This window comes from Sesamum indicum, linkage group LG5, assembly GCF_026168435.1.
Source record: "Sesamum indicum cultivar Baizhima isolate 11 linkage group LG5, ASM2616843v1, whole genome shotgun sequence".
NCBI lineage: Eukaryota > Viridiplantae > Streptophyta > Magnoliopsida > Lamiales > Pedaliaceae > Sesamum > Sesamum indicum.
The window spans coordinates 3232629-3253295 of record NC_142661.1 but is presented as its reverse complement, the minus strand read 5'-3'; the positions used below and the strand labels follow the sequence as shown (position 1 = coordinate 3253295).

At 33.2% G+C, this 20667-nt stretch overlaps 3 protein-coding genes and 1 long non-coding RNA gene across 4 annotated transcripts; 2 read left to right on the top strand and 2 right to left on the bottom strand.

The window, feature by feature from the left end:
* The first annotated feature begins 9056 nt into the window (after positions 1–9056).
* On the top strand, positions 9057–10808 carry LOC105162557 (zeatin O-xylosyltransferase-like). The gene has a single exon (XM_088880497.1). It carries the CDS (start codon positions 9286–9288, stop codon positions 10690–10692), a length of 1407 nt encoding a protein of 468 aa, XP_088736623.1. The 5' UTR covers positions 9057–9285; the 3' UTR covers positions 10693–10808.
* Positions 10809–11035: 227 nt separating this feature from the next.
* Positions 11036–13542, bottom strand: LOC105162556 (tRNA-splicing endonuclease subunit). Its single transcript, XM_088880498.1, is given in 6 exon segments — positions 11036–11401; positions 12017–12167; positions 12170–12253; positions 12256–12383; positions 12959–13090; positions 13183–13542. Coding segments are annotated over 6 exon segments (780 nt in total). The 5' UTR covers positions 13329–13542; the 3' UTR covers positions 11036–11262.
* A 1187-nt stretch (positions 13543–14729) lies between these two features.
* Positions 14730–16401, top strand: LOC105162555 (zeatin O-xylosyltransferase-like). Its single transcript, XM_011080612.3, has one exon. The coding sequence runs from the start codon at positions 14879–14881 to the stop codon at positions 16283–16285; it is 1407 nt and encodes a 468-aa protein (XP_011078914.1). The 5' UTR covers positions 14730–14878; the 3' UTR covers positions 16286–16401.
* Positions 16402–16568: 167 nt separating this feature from the next.
* On the bottom strand, positions 16569–19559 carry LOC148788018 (uncharacterized). The gene is made up of 3 exons (XR_016065479.1): positions 18987–19559; positions 17928–18494; positions 16569–17288 (listed from the first exon to the last, which is right to left on the bottom strand). It is a non-coding gene; the product is annotated as an uncharacterized LOC148788018 (long non-coding RNA).
* Positions 19560–20667: the final 1108 nt, after the last annotated feature.

Here is a 20667-nt window from a genome sequence, read left to right as displayed (position 1 = left end):
AAAACTCAAGATGATGTAAGAACAATAGTTGAATATGGTGATATAACCTAATATAATTAATGTAGAGTGCAAAATGTAAGCTAAAAGTAGTTTGAAAAGGGAGAGGAACAAGAGTAACAATATGAGAAAATATGTTATCAAGATGACTGCACAAAGAGGCAGTAATTTATGGACGACTTGGAGCAAGATTCGGAGATTGGTTACGGTGAATCATACACCGTTGTGAAAATGCATGTGTTAGCAACTCAGAGAAAAAATCATTTGTGATTTGGACTTATCTAGACGAAGATATGACTCTTTAACTTAGAACTTGCCTAGTCTGTTCGAAATTTTGGAAACCTATTATTACTTACTGGTTAAATAGTTAATTCCAGCTGGATTACTTGAAGTTAGTTAGAGATCTTTTAGTATGACGTGTACTAAGGTGTCAGTGACCTGCATGACTCGTTGTCCCTACTGTATATTGACTCATCTTGTTGTATTTGACTCGTTTTTTAGGTCTGCTAGGTTAATAAGGATAAGACAAATTATGGACTTAATACCTTATTCATGGGCCAGTAAAGGACGACCTTCTGGACTGTTAGATGGGCCCCACCTTCTTATCTTTGGACTTTAAGAAAAAAAATATTTTTAAAGGCATCAATTACGTATGTAATGTTTATATTTTCTTAAATTTGAAAAGAAAGATTAGTAAAATATTTGAAGCATCAATATATATCGTATAATTATTAAACATTAATTTATTTTACAATACAACACCGGCAGGAAATCTCAATGTAGTCAAACTAATAGGTGAAAAAAGGGATTTGTCAAAGATTCCAGATCCAGCATTGCACTGTCTGCCTTTGAAGTAAATAGCCAAATTGATCTTCTCTTCCATTATTGTTAATAATAAAATTCAGAGGGCGAATCAGTGTGCAAGAAACAAGGGGGGGGGGGGGGGGGTTCAATATATAGGCAAATTTCATTTTTAATCCTGTAAATACAAGTATATTATACTTTTGGTCCTTTATATTTTGAAAAAATATATTTGATCCTATAAATTTTATAATTTTGACACATTAGTCCTGTAATTAGTTAGTTATCAAATTAGTCCTGCATTTATTTGCATTAAATATATTTAGTTCTTTAATCTATTAAATTTGACACTTTTAGTCATGGACTTGTCAGGCGATTGAGAATGTTATTTGAGAAAAAAAACATGTATTTCACACATGTGGATATGTCTGGTCAAATACAAACAACACGGTATTTTTCACAATATCTCCACTTGGGAAAATCTTAATTTGGACCTGAATCGGCCGGACTTGAACCAATCATATGACAATTGCTATAAACTTATCGTGTGATTAGTGTAAAGTTCAGGAACAGTGACCAATCACATAACAATTATAAATAATTTGATTTAGTCAAATTTAATCGGACCAAGAATTTTCCTTCCACTTGCGACTAATGTTCCTAACTATAAAAAACAAAAATAGAAAATTTATAATAGTTTGAATGAGTTGTAGAATTTTCAACTTATTTGTGGAAAATTATCTTTGCCGTAGAGGAGAAGAAAAGGAACTTTGGTTGACGACTGACGTGCTTTTCACAACTCAAACTCATGTGACGCCATTCTCTCCAATTTAAAACGTACATAATCTCTTAACTTGATTGTGATTGTTTGTGTTTTTATCTCATTTAAATATCAAGGTAAAAAATTAAATGGAATGAGTTTGATTAACATGATATATAGAGTGAATAGTAATTTACCACCAATCATATTGAAAATGAGCATATTACATTCTATGAAAAAAAATATAGCAATTTACCTCCCTATACTTTTTAAAATGAAGCAATTTACCCCCTTATACAGGGAGGTAAATTGGTTCATTTTAAAAATCATAGGGGGATAAATTGTTGTATGCTAAAATATACAGGGAGGTAAATCGCTATTTGTTTTTTTCATAAAGGGGTAATTTGCCTATTTACAATATCACAAAAGAGTTGCTTGTATTTTTTCCTATATATATATATATACACATATTAATATGTTATTGGATATAAAATAAAAGCGTAATAATAATAGTTGATGTGCATAAATAATTTGTTGGGTAAGAAAAAATGTAAGGGATAATAAATTTACATTCTTGATATATAATTTATTTATACAAATCATCCTTATTTTTTACATAATTATAGATACCACCCCTAACAGTCGAGAAACAATGATAGTTTGTGTAATGATGATAACGTTTGGGGGGTGTGACTTTTCAAAAAGGGTCAATTGATTTGTTATTTAGATGGAATTATAAAGGAGTCAATTTGTAATGCAATCAATTGAAGCTTTTGTTAATATGTTAGAAGGATATTTCTACAGGTCGTCGACTTTGATTCATTCTTCCACTACTTTTGTGTGGCTATATTTAGTGTGACGAGGGTAAATAGGTAATTGTATATCTTCTTGACATCTTGTGACCCTCTTTCAATCTTTTTGAACGATTGAATCTTCAAACAGTCTTTAATTATGTCTTTGTTGCTGTACTGATAAAAATTGTGTAAAATATTATAATCTTTCTATTGGAAACTTTAAAATTCATTAATATTTAAAAATGAGATGAATTGAAATTATTCATTTACTAAGTAAAAATTCATTAAGATTTAAAATTTAATATCTATGTGAGATAAAATGAAATTATTCATTTATTAAGACAGAAGAATATATTTGTTAATTTAAATTGATTTTTCAATATGGATGGAAAATTCTGAAATTTGAATAGTAAGAGGGGGATTTTGACGCATTTTCCACATAAGACTACAACTTAAATTTTTCGACTAAATTGCATAACACTCCCTGTGTTTTGATGAAATAGCGCAGAATCCCGCTATATTAATTGCATAGATAAAAAATCCCCTGTATTATTTAAAATACAGCAAAAGTGCCCCTCTCCGTTAGTTGACGCTCGCCTATTTCGCAAGTGGGCTTTATGTTTTTGGCCTTTTTTAAGGTTACTCTATGGTATGCAAATGTCCATTTTGCACCCCTTTTTGACATGTAAATATATATCATTGATTAATTTAAAATATTATTTAATTTAAATATATTTTAATAAATTATATTTATTTTTAAAATATATTAATTAAATATCAAAATACCTAAAAAGTATATAAAATTTTAAATCGGAAAGTTCACATTTTAAATTTAAATATTGATATATATATATAAATGTCAATCAATTATATAAGTATATATTATTATCTAAATTAAATTATTATTTAGTTTAAATATATTTAAATAAATTATATTTATTCATAAAATATATGAAGTAAACATAAAAATATTATATTAATTTTTTAAAATTATATTATTTAAATTAAAATGATCACTATAAGTATTTTAATATTTTTTTTATTATTTTTTAGAATTTAAAAAATTATTATTTTTACTTATTTAAGAAAAATAAGAAAACTCACTGCCTCACCTCCTTCATGCTACCGGTCGCGACTCATACTTCGCTGCCCACCACCCATCGACCTGGATTTGGGCGACAGTGATGGCCCAACGAAGTGGAGATTGGGGGCAACATCGGCCTGAATCTGGGCAACGGTCACTCCCTTTTTTAGGGGCAACGTTGCTGTCGCATAAATTATGCGCGGCGATGCGTCGTCGCTGCCTCTATACAAATATATATATATTATATATAATTGTGTGTATATATAAATAAAAAATATATTTTTAGCTTATCTTAATTTTAGATCGTTGATCTTTTAATTATTGAAAATTAAAAGCTATTATAATAAGGGTATAATGAGCAATTCAATAAAATTTTTAACACCATTAACCTAACTAACGGAAGGACAAAGTGTGTATAATCTTTATAAATATAAGGAGTTTTTTACTTTTTTTTTTTTTAATACAAAGAGATTTTCAACTAAAATTTTAAAACACAAAGAGTTGTACGCAATTTATCCTAATTTGTTTCATAAAATTTGAACCAACTTTTAGTACTTCAATTCTTGGTAATTTGAGGTCCAATTTTCCCATCACCCAACTATTTTCCTACCAATTTCTAAATTAACAAATACTAATAAGACAAAACGTCTCATATTAATTAAAGACAAAGAGTTTGAGTGACTCATTGATTTTCTTTTTTCTAGCAAAATGGATTTTTAAGACAAAATTATAAAACACATACGAAAATTAAAAGGAACAGTAGCCCATTATGAACATAAATCGGTAACAAGGCATATCAACTAGTAATTCAAGTTATTTAATTAGACATTTACCTGACTTCCGTTTACGTCAAACAACAAAACATTTATTTATCTATAGAGGTTTGGTTGGTGATATTGACTATACCATGAATTAATATTGTGATTAATGAATTTAGGGGAGAGGGATTATTTAATTCAGATTCATGATATACTAATTGGATTTATATTTTGCCACGCAAATTTTTGGTAAAAAGTTGTTGTCGGAATTTTGAGACGGTATTAAGACAATTTTCAGATGAAATTGCGATTCGACGCTTTTTTTTTTTTTAAATAAAAACGGTCAACTATTATTCTATTCTAAATAAATCGATTACAATCATTAGTATCAAATATCAATATCTGATAGTCATAAATCTTCTATTATTAAAAGTCTGATAAGGAAAAAAAAATTAAAAATATCCTACATTGAAAGTCATAAATCTTCTCTTAGTATCAAGATTTAAGAGGTCATGCCCCCTTTGGTTGCATTCCATTATGGTTATAATTTACTAATTGGGAATTGCACGTTATGTTTTGAAGTTTGGTATAATTATATATAAATTTTATGTGATTTAAAAAATTGTATTTAATATTATTGAGGTTTGGTTCCATCTAATAAATAAATTTTTTTCTTAATCAAAATTCACTATATGTATTATATTAACAAAAAAAATTAAATGAAAATTTATATTTATACGTATCACTGACTTATTACAAGTTGCATAAATCTTTTCTGACTAAACTACTTTATAATGGTAAATATATACCTTCCCCACATGTATTTAACATATGAAGATGTATAAGGGTAATTGGGTCACAAAAAGATTTATTTGACCTGTAATAAATCAGTATAAGTCAATTGGGATTTTTATCTGGGGTTTTTGTTAATATCATCAAATTCAATAAATTTTGACTAATAGAAACACTTATTGGGTAGAAGAAAGCAAACTACAAAATATTTACATGTAATTATATCAAATTTCATTAAAGGATAATGTATTAGTCAGTCTTTTTGTCTTCACGAATTTCATTACTTTTAATTACGTCAAGTATTTTCGCATAAAGTAATAGAAATTGTATTGTAGCCGTTCGTTCAGAATTTCTTAACAGTGATCGGATAACGATTGTTAGTTCAGTCGTTAAGGTCGGATTATTTTATTAAAAAATTTTGTTTCATGACTTCCTATTTGTTATGAATTCACCCCTATAATATTAAAAATAAGCACATTACCTTTCTATAAAAAAAATATAACAATTTATTCTCCTATATTTTTTAAAATGAAGCAATTTACCTCATTATACAGGAAGGTAAATTGCTTCATTTTAAAAATTATAAGGGGTAAGTTGCTGTATTTTAAAAAATATAGGAAGATACATCGTTATTCGTTTTTTCACAAGTGGATAATTTGCTCATTTGCAATGTTACAAGGGGGTTGCTTGCATTTTTTCCATTTGTTATGTAATGATACATAATTCGTAAGTATCTTTACATACGATTTATGGTTCTCGAAGCCTGTACTACTCGACTAGTGATTAAAATCGAAACTATTTAATTCTTTTGCATAAATTAAGAAAAAAATAAATAAAAAGATGATAATGATCTAAACGGGGAAATTATTTAAAAAATGTAGGAAAAAAAAATTAAGAAAGTGAAGTTGTTTTAAAACCTTTAGAAAAGTAAGTGGCACCGCTATACCACAATTTTATTTAAAAAAAAAAAAAAGAATTTCTACGTCACTGCGGTGGCTAACCGCGGTGACATTGATTTTGAAAAATAAAAAAAAAAATTAATGAGCCACCGCAGTGGCTCAATACATTTAAAAAAAAAAAAATTTAATGAGCCACCGCGGGGCTCCTATATTACCAAAACAAAAAAATTGTTTAGTTGTTAATTGCCAATTCACATTGAATTGAATGTGAATCGGCAATTAACATTTGTGAATTGGGCCAATCGGCCCAATTCACAAATGATTTATTATTTATTTTTTATAAATTAATTATATTTAATTAATTTTTAAAATTATATTAATTTTAAAAATATAATGAAACATACAATTGTAATAGTGTATATATTTTTTTATACAATTTTAAAAAAATACAATGAACCATACTGATAAGTTTGCGACAGTGTTGGAACCCTTCGATTGAAACCCAAGGCCAGATTCAAAATTTAGAAAAAATATAAGTAATTCTTGTGATACTCTAATTCTTGTGATACAAGTAAATTGCTAATTTTTTTAAAAAGATAATAATTTATACATTTAGAGTATCACAAGAATTACTTGCATTTTTTCTAAATTTTGAATCTGGCACCGGGTTTCAATCGAAGGGTTCCAACACTGTCGCAAACTTATCAGTATGGTTCATTATATTCTTTTAAAATGGTATAAAAAAATATACACTATTACAATTGTATGTTTCATTATATTTTTAAAATTAATATAATTTTAAAAATTAATTAAATATAATTAATTTATAAAAAATAAATAATAAATCATTTGTGAATTGGGCCAATTGGCCCAATTCACAAATGTTAATTGCCAATTCACATTCAATTCAATGTGAATTGGCAATTAACAACTAAATATTTTTTTTGTTTTGGTAATATAGGAGCCCCGCGGTCAGTTACCGCGGTGGCTCATTAATTTTTTTTTTTTTTAAATATATTGAGCCACCGCGGTCAGCCACCGCGGTGACATAGAATTTTTTTTTAAAAAAATAAAAATTGTGGCACCGCGGTACCACTTACTTTTCTAAATGTTTTAAAACAACCTCACTTTCTTAATTTTTTTTTTCCTACATTTTTTAAATAATTTCCCCGATCTAAACTGTATCTGTGAGATAGTATGTCATAGAGAGTAATGTCGAGACTGCTCAAATTTATTATAAATAAAATTAAAATAATAGTAATTTAAAGATAATTAATTATTTAATTGTGTTTTGGACGTTTTCAATGGAACTATATCTCTAATCTTAATGTATTTATAGTTAAATATATCAATTTATTTAAAAATTTTATTCAACTACGATGTTTATAAATTAATACCGAATTAGTATAAATTAATTATATACCAAATAATTATTTTAAATTTAAGTGTATAAATAATCATATTGATTTAGAAAAAGATTATAAATTCGATATGAATAAAAATACATTTTTTGCATATTAAAATTTTACCCACGATTACTTTAGAGCTCTACCCATACACAAAAAAACTATTACATTAGGTATGTGTCAGTGTCGAGATCTGATGTAAGAATATTAGGGATGAGTTTGGGTAAAAACTATCCAAATGGGTTTGGGTTTACGCATTATGTACCAATTGACAGGCTTAACATTTTCTATTTAGGGTTAGTTTAAGGGGCGAAATAGAGTAACTACTTAAAAAAAAAAAAAGATAACCCCATTAATCTCGAAATTACCTCACTTGACATTTTGGTGTCAAAGTAGTAGGCTCGACAACCGCTTGCGATATTTTTGTCATTAGAATTGCATATAGTGTAATGGCCAAACGCGAATTTATAAATTTATTTTAATAAAAAAGTACTGACATTGATCAATAGGTGACTGACCCAATATTAATTTATTAACATCATAATTGAATAAACTTGAATTCAAATTGATCTATATATAAGTGAATATATCATATTATCAATAGCCAACGATTAAAGGATTATCACAGAGATAGAGAGGTAAGTAAAAGTTTCTTTAATTAGTTTAAAAGGGTAATTGATGAGGGTGGCACACTTTAGGGGTGTAAAATGCATTTAACCCAACTCTAAAATTTAAACTAATATTTGTTAAATAGGGTAAATCATAGGTATTTCTTCTGAAGTTTGACATAATTATGAATACCTTCTTATTGTTTCAAAAAATACAAATACCCTTCTCAAGTAAAAAATAATTATACAGTCCCTAGATGGTGAGGTAGAAATTACTATTCTACCCTTGTTGATTTTATTTTTTTGATATGTTTAATAAAATGTAAGAAAAATTAAGGGTGGTAAAATAAATAATTTATAGGATATATTAGTCCATAGAATTATTTTAGAAAAATCTAAAAAATATGTAAAACTATTATTTATAATTCAAAAGGGTATTTTGGTCAATTTATATAAAAAATTAAATGAAATCTACTGAAAACTTTCAGTATGAGCTTGTTGCTGTACTGACGTTAAAATTATGAAAATATTTATATTTTTTCAAATAATTAAAACATATTTATCATTATATCAAATTCCAAGTATTACTATTCCATTAAATATTAATAAATTTTAAATCATTTAAAATTTTCTGTATTTCGAAATCCAGATCTGTCCATAAAAAGTTTTCAGATTTTTGTGTGGTCTTTTTGGAACATAATAATTTTGTGTAGGGAAAAGGCATACTTTAAAAGGCACACATTTCAAGTTGATGGAAACAAAATTCCTGCATGAAGTGAAGACGTAACGAAACTCCAACAGAGTCTTTGGACTCTACTGTCGTGTTTGTTTCTTCATCTCTGCCCACAGCCATAACAAACTTTGGTGGCTGTTAACCCTTTTATTCTGATAACCACGTGTCCACATCCTACATAACTGAGTTGTCTTCCAAACAAGCCATGCAACATGGTGAGGAAGAAAAGACTGATAAAAATACGAAACAAGAACAAAATTTTGAAATGACACATAACCACAAAAGAAAATATTATTTAAATTTGAGGTCCATAAAAATTTAGAATTTTGATCCAACTCGATCCAATTAGTTCGATGAAGACTCAAACATATTTGTTACGGCAATATAGTCGGCTCAAATTAACTCGACTTGTATATGCTCTTAATATATTCTGCTCGGCCACACAACTCAATTTGTACTTATCGTATAATCGATGTACACTTCAGGAGAAGTGATCAATCGCATAGCAAGTGCATCACATTTGCTCTATGAATGTTTGGCTTGGCTAAATCTAGTCCAAAGAATTTCCTACATGTGGCTTAATTCCGTACCCCCTATTCAACATCTTTCTATATAACTCATTAGCTGAGAACTGCTTATTAACTTCACTCAAAATGGGCAGCTTGAGCAATCAACAGAGCCAACATGATGATCATACTAGTATGGAACAAGTTGCTGTGATCATGGTTCCATTTGCAGCTCAAGGCCATCTGAATCAGCTGATGCAGCTCTCATGCCTGATATCTTCATACGGGTTGCCTGTTTTCTACATCAGCTCTGCCATCCACATCCGTCAAGCCAGAGTTCGTGTGAACGGCTTGAACCCTCTAGACGTGGCTAAAATCCACTTCCACGAAATCCCTGTTCCGCATTTCGCCTCTCCTCCACCGGACCCCAACTCCTCAAGCAAGTTCCCTGAACAGCTGCAGCCAGCATGGAATGCCTCATTGAGCCTACGACAACCATTTGCTGCATATCTACGGGACATGTCTGAGAAGTTTAAAAGAGTCGTAGTTGTTCACGACCCTATGATGGCTGCGGTGGTTCAGGATGTCATCTCAATCCATAATGCAGAGTCCTATGCATTCAACTGCATTCCCGCATTTTCTCAAGCATTTTTCATTGGGGAAGGCTTACTCAATTCATCAGCAGAGCGCCTGAAAGAGTTGCATTCTTTGCAAGGATGTATACCAGAAAAGGTGTTGGAATTTGTTGCTATACACGCAGAGCCATTGAGGTACAGAGCTGGAGATTTATACAATACCTGCAGATTGATAGAAGCCCCTTACCTGGATTTACTGGAAAAAGAAGAGAGTGGTGGGAACAGGAAGACCTGGGCAATAGGGCCGATTCTTCCTACCAAGTTATGTACCGCTGCCAAACCTGCAAACAAATGCTTAGAATGGCTTGATCAACAGGAGCCAAAATCTGTCATCTATGTAAGTTTTGGAACGACAGTTTCGCTATCAGATGAACAGATAAAAGAGCTGGCTTTGGGGCTAGAGCAGAGCAAAGTGAAGTTCATTTGGGTACTGAGAGATGCCGATAAAGGCGACATCTTTGACGGGCAAGTCAGAAGGGCTGAACTGCCGGAAGGGTTTGAAGAAAGGGTGAAGGAAGTGGGAAAAGTGGTAAGAGATTGGGCGCCACAGCCGGAGATCTTGGCCCATAAATCAACAGGTGGATTTATGAGCCACTGTGGGTGGAATTCATGCATAGAGAGCATTACTATGGGAGTGCCTATAGCAGCCTGGCCGATGCATTCAGACCAACCAAGAAACACATTGTTCGTAACACAAGTACTGAAAATGGGGATTGTTGTTATGGAATGGGAACAGAGGACGGAACTTGTGAAAGCGTCGGCTATTGAGAATGCAGTAAGAAGGTTAATGGCGTCGGAAGAAGGAAATGAGGTACGGAAGAGGGCAGAGGACTTGGCTGCCACCCTGCGACAGGCGATTGAGCCTGGCGGTGCTTCTCGACTGGAGTTGGATTCCTTTGTTGCCCATATAATAAGATAGAATAACCTGCTGGGAAACTTATTATTATGCCTCTTTTTTTTGGTTTTCATTATCTTCAAGTGAGTTCTTGTTTTTGTATTATATATTGTGTAAGAAATAAAAACATGTTTGCATTAGTACTCTTTTTATAGCTTTTCTTACAAAATGACGTGAAAGAATAAAAATGTGTTTGAATTGGTATATATTGTGGTTTTATGTATGAAAACGACTTAATAGAATGTCAAATGCGATTAGATTAAGAATATTTTTTTATAATCTTTCGTCGGAAAAGGAATCGAAATCCAAAGAATGAATAATAATGAAGAACATCCATACATTAATAATAAACCAATCCATCAGAAGATAACAAGTTTACTAGTACATTCTAGCACAAGAAAATAGGCACTAGTTAGGTAACAAGACACTCAGATGTTCTTGTCTATTCATAAGACACAATCTGTCATCTCTTAAAAGCTATATGGAAGCTTATAAGTGCGGTTACAAATATTGGCTCAATAATCATCTAAATTCAACTGCGGCAACATAATAATATCATCTTATAGCTACCCGGAAAGGATCCAAGCAACACGATCACGGAAGAATAGGCAACTCAACTTTGGTGAAGGACAAAAAACTGACCCGCCCGTGCTCGACAATACATAACTTTAGAGGACTTCCACCACAGCGTGTCTCAAGGACCTCAATTTCTTGTTTGGATGGTGGGTGGCCACTAAATAACCCATCATGTAAGTATGTCTATAAGTCTGCCTCAGGTCTTATCAAGAGCATATCTAAACGAAAGCATTGAAAAAGGCAAACTAGCAGTCGATAAAGCTAGAGTTCACTAGTAAAACTGCCAACTATATAGAATTGTCAGTCCACAATAAAGCTTGTTTGCATGAGATTCTCGACGTGAGAAGTGAAGAAACACTATGAGGAATGTGGGCCGAGTAATGAATAGAGATCTTCAAGCAGGACTCTGGTATGCAAAATAAAGAGTTTCTAAGTGCACTCGTGACATAAAGTTGGTCAGAATATGATATCAGTGACTTCAGTTTTGGACACATACTAGATTTCCTTCGAGATGTATCAATGACTATTTACAGCTAATCATATGGATAATCTGTCTCGTTCATGATTTAGATGGTACTCGAACCTGAAACAACAATTTACCAGGATAACAATCTGCTCTAGCCAAAACTTAAAATGAGTTCAAGCTCCGGATTTAGTTCTAAGCCAGCATTCATCATTTAACTTTATTATGTACCAAAATTACATTGTCCAAACCTGATTCTCTTATGTGTAAAGTAAAGTTCATTAAAGAGATGTTGCTCAAGTTAGTTACCTGGTGAGACAGAGCACAAAAGACGGAGTGCCTGGACAAGACTTTTTAAACTTGCTGTTAGGAAGAAAAACATCAAAGACTGGTCTGGTTTCACCAAAATGCAAGTTACCAAACATCTCTGTGATGAAACTGTAGCCTATTGATCCCCTACCCTACTACTGTCATATTCCACCATACCTTCCTAGCATCACATTTCCATCTTAACACTCTTCACAGACCAAGGGACACCACAGCGGCGACTTCAAAAGACTCCCAAGAGCATCCACTCCTATTCTTGTCTTCTGCTAACTTTCCATATATATCACTCAACAGAAAGGGGGTATCATTGCCATTCAATATATCCAATGCACCAACTTCAGCCAAATACCTACAACACAAATCTTGTATATCATTCCCCAAATACAGTTAGTGTTCACGATAACAATCCCCATCTCTATCTAAATAGCAGCAAGTGTTGCTATCAATTACTCAACTGGAACCAACTGCTTTTCTGTGTGCAAAACATACATCCCTTTGCCACTAAAAAGATTACACCTGTTGGAATCAGAAGATTGAAAGTTCACAAGATCATAATAGTAGATAAAAGAGTACAACTGGTGAAATCACTCTATAGCAACCATTCATGTGAACAAGCTTAGGCGGTTGTGCTTGTTTATGAGAATCAGCACCTAAACTTGTGCACTATTTAGGTTGTGTCTGTATATATTCACACACTCGGCATTTCAATCACAGATAAATTAATATGCAGTCTGTTGTCATGGTCATTACATAATCGGGAGCATCAGTTTCTGATTAAGGTTGTTAGTTAACTCAGCATCCATTACTAACGATCGTTTAACTACTTACTGTGTTTGAACTATAAATTACCCCAAGAACAACATAGTTCAAAAGAACCAAAAAAATAGCATTGCTTAGAAATAATGAGAGAGTAGAATCACATACTAAGTTTCTTCAATTGAGCAGTAAGTCTTTCCATCACGAACTATCCCAGTTGTGGTCCACATTTTACCCTTTTTCTCCAGCACCCCAGCCATTCCCAACTCTTTGATCCACCGTGCCTTTGATGCCTCTTTCCTTAGAGTAAATATCAATGTTGACAACCAGTCCAGGAATTACTACCAGAAAAAGTTTCCGACCAAATAATCAATCTGCTTTTTCAAGAGTACCTAAACTGCAACTTGGGTATATCACCAGATGCATAGAAAAGTTCATCATTAACTAAGTCCTCGACACAACAGTCAGAATCACTATCACAATCATATGTCCCTTCAACAAAACTCAAGCTCTCCAAGGCATCAGCATTAGCTTCCATTGTTTCAGATTACAGCATCAGGATCAACAGACGGCGGACGCGACGGCGACGGAGAAGCAGTGCCCTTGGGACACTTGTATTTTGTCTTACAAAGATGGTTCAATCTTAATAAATAGTATATAATTATATACGTATACGTATAACATCAATGTATTCGTGTGGTGGTAAGGCCTCCAAGAATGAAAAAACGACACCCAACTCATAATGTATACGTCGTTAAGGCTACAATTTGACCCTTATAAATTCCGTGTCAGCTAAACTCTTCCACCAAAACCTATACATATATAAAAACCCTCTTCTAAAATTTGATGTAATTATATTTTAATTTTTTATAATTTAAAAAACTAGACATAGCGCCCTTAAAATTTGCTTCTAGCTAACAAATAAGTCTCTCATTAGTCAAAATTTAATGAATTTTTTGATATTAAACAAAAAAAAAATTCAATGAAAATTAATATTTATCCTCAATTATTGCAGATCAAACAATTTTTTTCGAACTAAACCATCCTTATAACAGTGAAGATTTACCTCCTCACATGCATTAACACGTGAAGACGTATAAAAATAATTTAATCATAATTAAATTTATTTAACCTGTAATAAACCAATCAGATATTAATATAAATGTTTCTCTAATTTTTTTGTTAATATCAACAAACTCGATAAATTTTGAGTAACAAATGGACTTATTTATTAAAAACAAACAGAATGGATTAGATTGAGGTATTTTGCAGGATGGAAATGCAAGCCCCAGTGCTGCGACTTCTGTTTCATTACTTTTAATTACGTCAAGTATTTTCACATAAAGTAATAGAAATTGTATTGTAGCCGTCTTTTCAGAGTTTCTTAATAGTGATGGGATAACGATTGTTAGTTCAGTTGTTAAGGTCCGATTATTTTTATTAAAAAAATTTGTTTCATGAGCTCCTATTTGTTATGAATTCATTCCCTATAATATTAAAAATAAACACATTATTTTCCTATAAAAAAATATATAGCAATTTATTCATTTATATTTTTTAAAATAAAGGGTAATTTGGACTCTACTGCCGTGTTTGTTTCTTCATCTCTGCCCACAGCCATAACAAACTTGTGTGGCTGTTAACCCTTTGAGTTGTCTTCCAAACAAGCCATGGAACATGGTGAGGAAGAAAGGACTGATAAAAATACGAAACAAGAACAAAATTTTGAAATGACACATAACCACAAAAGAAAATATTATTTAAATTTGAGGTCCATAAAAATTTAGAATTTTGATGGAACTTGATCTGATTAATTGAATGTAGACTCAAACATATTTGTACAAGCAATATAGTCGGCTCAATTTAACTCGACTTGTATGTGCTCTTAATATATTATGCTACGGCCGCACAACTCGATTTGTACTTGTCGTGTCTAGTTCAGGACCAATCACATAGCAAGTATATCACATTTTCTCTATAAATGATTGGGCTTGGCTAAATCTACATGTGTCTTAATTCCGTACACCCTATTCAACAACTCTCTATATAACTCATTAGCTGAGAACTGCTCAATTAACTTCACTCAAAATGGGCAGCTTGAGCAATCAACAGAGCCAACACGATGATCATACTAGTATGGAACAAGTTGCTGTGATCATGGTTCCACTTGCAGCTCAAGGCCATCTCAATCAGATGATGCAGCTCTCATGCCTGATATCTTCATACGGGTTGCCTGTTTTCTACATCAGCTCTGCCATCCACATCCGTCAAGCCAGAGTTCGTGTGAACGGCTTGAACCCTCTAGACGTGGCTAAAATCCACTTCCACGAAATCCCTGTTCCGCCTTTCGCCTCTCCTCCACCGGACCCCAACTCCTCAAGCAAGTTCCCTGAACAGCTGCAGCCAGCATGGAATGCCTCATTGAGCCTACGACAACCATTTGCTGCATATCTACAGGAAATGTCTGAGAAGTTTAAAAGAGTCGTCGTTGTTCACGACTTCCTGATGGCTGCAGTGGTTCAGGATGTCATCTCAATCCATAATGCAGAGTCCTATGCATTCAACTGCATTCCCGCATTTTCTCAAGCATTTTTCATTGGGGAAGGCGTACTCGACTCGTCAGCAGAGCGCCTGAAAGAGTTGCATTCTTTGCAAGGATGTATACCAGAAAAGATGTTGGAATTTGTTGCTATACACGCAGAGCCATTGAGGTACAGAGCTGGAGATTTATTCAATACCTGCAGATTGATAGAAGCCCCTTATCTGGATTTACTGGAAAAAGAAGAGAGTGGTGGGAACAGGAAGACCTGGGCAATAGGGCCGATTGTTCCTACCAAGTTATCTTCCGCTGCCAAACCTGCAAACAAATGCTTAGAATGGCTTGATCAACAGGAGCCAAAATCTGTCATCTATGTAAGTTTTGGAACGACAGTTTCGCTATCAGATGAACAGATAAAAGAGCTGGCTTTGGGGCTAGAGCAGAGCAAAGTGAAGTTCCTTTGGGTACTGAGAGATGCCGATAAAGGCGACATCTTTGACGGGCAAGTCAGAAGGGCTGAACTGCCAGAAGGGTTTGAAGAAAGGGTGAAGGAAGTGGGAAAAGTGGTGAGAGATTGGGCGCCACAGCCGGAGATCTTGGCCCATAAATCAACAGGTGGATTTATGAGCCACTGTGGGTGGAATTCATGCATAGAGAGCATTACTATGGGAGTGCCTATAGCAGCCTGGCCGATGCATTCAGACCAACCAAGAAACACATTGTTCGTAACACAAGTACTGAAAATGGGGATTGTTGTTATGGAATGGGAACAGAGGACGGAACTTGTGAAAGCGTCGGCTATTGAGAATGCAGTAAGAAGGTTAATGGCGTCGGAAGAAGGAAATGAGGTACGGAAGAGGGCAGAGGACTTGGCTGCCACCCTGCGACAGGCGATTGAGCCTGGCGGTGCTTCTCGACTGGAGTTGGATTCCTTTGTTGCCCATATAATAAGATAGAATAACCTGCTGGGAAACTTATTATTATGCCTCTTTTTTTTGGTTTTCATTATCTTCAAGTGAGTTCTTGTTTTTGTATTATATATTGTGTAAGAAATAAAAACATGTTTGCATTAGTACTCTTTTTATAGCTTTTCTTACAAAATGACGTGAAAGAATAAAAATGTGTTTGAATTGGTATATATTGTGGTTTTATGTATGAAAACGACTTAATAGAATGTCAAATGCGATTAGATTAAGAATATTTTTTTATAATCTTTCCTACGAAAAGGAATCGAAATCCAAAGAATGAATAATAATGAAGAACATCCATACATTAATAATAAACCAATCCATCAGAAGATAACAAGTTTACTAGTACATTCTAGCACAAGAAAATAGGCACTAGTTAGGTAACAAGACACTCAGATGTTCTTGTCTATTCATAAGACACAATCTGTCATCTCTTAAAAGCTATATGGAAGCTTATAAGTGCGGTTACAAATATTGGCTCAATAATCATCTAAATTCAACTGCGGCAACATAATAATATCATCTTATAGCTACCCGAAAAGGATCCAAGCAAAACGATCATGGAAGAATAGGCAACTCAACTTTGGTGAAGGACAAAAAACTGACCCGCCCGTGCTCCACAATACAGAACTTTAGAGGACTTCCACCACAGCGTGTCTCAAGGTCCTCAATTTCTTTTTTTGGGTGAAATGTAAGTTTTCATTCATCCAATAATATTTACAGAGTACTCCGGGCATACCCGGAGTGATACAAAAGGACCCACACTAAAGTTTAAAGAGCAATTAAACCGTGTGGGAAAAGTGTCAAGAGGAGCCTATAGACTGTGATCTTGCCTGAAATGATAAGCCCCTCGGGACTGGGTTTTGTGCCCTCAAAAATGACTTCATTGCGATGCCTCCAAAGGGTGTGGACCGTGCATGTCAAAGCTAGGTGTCGCGCTTTGTTATGAACGGAGGAGCCGGTTTTCTCCTTCTTGAGCCATTTCACCGCACTGTGCAGGGTGAACATACGCCGGTTAATCCCAAGCCATTGTCGGATATGTGACCAAACCTGAGGTCTTATCAAGAGCATATCTAAACGAAAGCGTTGAAAAAGGCAAACTAGCAGTTGATAAAGCTAGAGTTCACTAGTAAGAATGCCTACTATATAGAATTGTCAGTCCACAATAAAGCTTGTTTGCATTTCGAGATTCTCAGCGTGATAAGTGAAGAAACTATGAGGAATGTGGGCCAGGTAATGAATAGAGAGCTTCAAGCAGGATTCTCGTATGCAAAATAAAGAGTTTCTAAGTGCACGCATGACATAAAGTTGGTCAGAATATGATATCAGTGACTTCAGTTTTGGACACACATGCTAGATTTCCTTCCAGATGTATCAATGACTATCTACAGCTAATCATATGCATAATCCGTCTCATTCATGATTTAGATGGCACTCGATCCTGAAACAATAATTTACCAGGACAACAATCTGCTCTAGCCAAAACTTAACATGAGTTCAAGTTCCAGATTTAGTTCTAAGCCAGCATTCATCATTTAACTTTATAATGTACCAAAATTACATTGTCTAAACCTGATTCTCTTATGTGTAAGGTAAAGTTCATTAAAGAGATGTTGCTCAAGTTAGTTACCTGGTGAGGCAGAGCACAAAAGACAGAGTGCCTGGACAAGACTTTTAAACTTGCTGTTAGGAAGATAAACACCAAAGATTGGTCTGGTTTCACCAAAATGCAAGTTACCAAACATCTCTGTGATGAAACTGTAGTCTATTGATCCCCTACCATACTACTGTCATATTCCACCATACCTTCCTGAGCATGCATTTTCATCTTAACACTCTTCATAGACCAAGGGACACCATAGCGGCCAACTATGTAACCAAGAAACTTCAGGTGCCGATAGACTTCAAAAGACTCCCAAGAACATCCATTACTATTCTTGTCTTCTGCTAACTTTCCATATATATCACTCAACAGAAAGGGGGTATCATTGCCATTCAATATATCCAATGCACCAACTTCAGCCAAATACCTACAACACAAGTCTTATATATCATCCCCCAAATACAGTTAGTGTTCACGATAACAATCCCCATCTCTATCTAAATAGCAGCAAGTGTTGCTATCAATCACTCAACTGGAATCAACTGCTGTTCTGCATGCAAAACATACATCCCTTCGCCACTAGAAAAATTACACCTGTTGGAATTAGAAGATTGAAAGTTCACAAGATCAGAATAGTAGATAAAAGAGAACAACTGGTGAAATCAATCTATAGCAACCATTCATGTGAACAAGCTTAGGCGGTTGTGCTTGTTTATGAGAATCAGCACCTATTACAAAATCAGAGCTAAAAAAATTCAAAACTTGTGCAGTATTTACGTTGTGTCTGTATATATGCACACACTCGGCATTTCAATCACAGTTAAATTAATATGCAGTCTGTTGTCATGGTCATTACATAATCGGGAGCATCAGTTTCTGATTAAGGTTGTTAGTTAACTCAGCATCCATTACTAACGATCGTTTAAATACTCACTATGTTTGCTACTTTTCCAATTCTGGGTGCTTCATCATAAGTACTTGCTCCCTTAGGATGATGATAACTATAAATTAGCCCAAGAACAACATAGTTCATAAGAACCAAAACATAGCATTGCTTAGAAATAATGAGAGAGTAGAATCACATACAAAGTTTTTCAATTGAGCAGTAAGTCTTTCCATCACGAACTATCCCAGTTGTGGTCCACATTTTACCCTTTTTCTCCAGCACCCAAGCCATTCCAAACTCTTTGATGCCTCTTTCCTTAGAGTAAATATCAATGTTTACAACCAGTCCAGGAATTACTACCAGAAAAGGTTTCCGACCAAATAACCAATCTGCTTTTTCAAGAGTACCTAAACTGCAACTTGGGTATATCACCAGATGCATAGAAAAGCTCATCATCAACTGAGTCCTCGACACAACAGTCAGAATCACTATCAAAATCATATGTCCCTTCACCAAAACTCAAGCTCTCCAAGGCATCAGCATTAGCTTCCATTGTTTCAGATTGCAGCATCAGGATCAACAGACGGAGAAGCAGTGCCTTGGGACAGTGGGGGTTTCCAACGAAGAAGCTAACGTATGAAAATTACAGATAACAAATTCGATGGTTTCTCGACTCTGCCAATAAAAGCTTGAGAAAACCACAAATGGTGAGAAAATAAAGAAAGAAGAAAGAGCTAAGCAGCAGTGGAATACCCACACACTATCTCATGATTATGAAAATAAATGAAATTTTTTTTTTCTAGAAATACAAATTTACACACATCAAACACATACTATATATTTAATAATTAAAGCAAATTGAATCCGTATGCATAATTAAGTATTTATTATCTTTATTTCACTAAATAAAAGAAAAATAATTACTGGTCGATACTGAAACAATATAACAATATTAAGTATACATGAATAAGAAATTACTAAAACAACTAATTAATAAAAAAATATAATTATTTATGAAAGAAATAAAAATAACTAAGATCATTCTGATAAACTTGTATTTTGTCTTACAAAGATGGTTAGGTTAAGGTCTTGAATCTTAATAAATAGTATATAATTATAGGAGAAAATGCGAACAACCCCCTTGTGATATTGCAAATGAGCAAATTACCCCCTTATGAAAAAATAAATAGCAATTTACCTCCTATATTTTTTAAAATAGAACAATTTACATATACATGGAAGTAAATTGCTTCATTTTAAAAATCATAGGGGGATAAATTGCTATATTTTTTTCATAGGGGAGTAATATGCTCATTTTCAATATCACAGAGGGATATATTGCTATTCACCCTATAATTATATACATATACGTATAACATCACATAATAGCATGGTAGCAAGGCCTCCAAGAATGAAAAAACGACACCCAACTCATAATGTTTAAGTCGTTAAGCCTACAATTTGACATTTATAGATTTCATGTCAACTAAACTCACATACAACTTTTCCACCCAAAACTATGCATATATCAAAAGGGACAATTACACTTCTCTCTTAAAGTTTGATGTAATTATATTTAAATTTTTTATAATTTAAAAAATTACGCTTAGCGCCTTAAAGTTTGCTTCTATCTAACAAATAAGCCCCTCATTAGTCAAAATTTATTGAATTTATTGATATTAAACACACAAAAAAAAAATTCAATGAAAATTAATATTTACCCTCAATTGACTAATTATTGCTGATCAAACTATTTTTTTCGAACTAAACTCCCCTTATAACAGTGAAGATTTACCTTCTCACATGCATTAACACATAAAGACGTATAAAAATAATTTGATCATAATTAAATTTATTTAGACTGTAATAAATCAATCAAAG

What these genes read in the sequence shown, in the direction of transcription:
- LOC105162557 (XM_088880497.1), top strand. Translation starts at nt 9,286, where the DNA reads ATGGGCAGCTTGAGCAATCAACAGAGCCAACATGATGATCATACTAGT.
- LOC105162555 (XM_011080612.3), top strand. Translation starts at nt 14,879, where the DNA reads ATGGGCAGCTTGAGCAATCAACAGAGCCAACACGATGATCATACTAGT.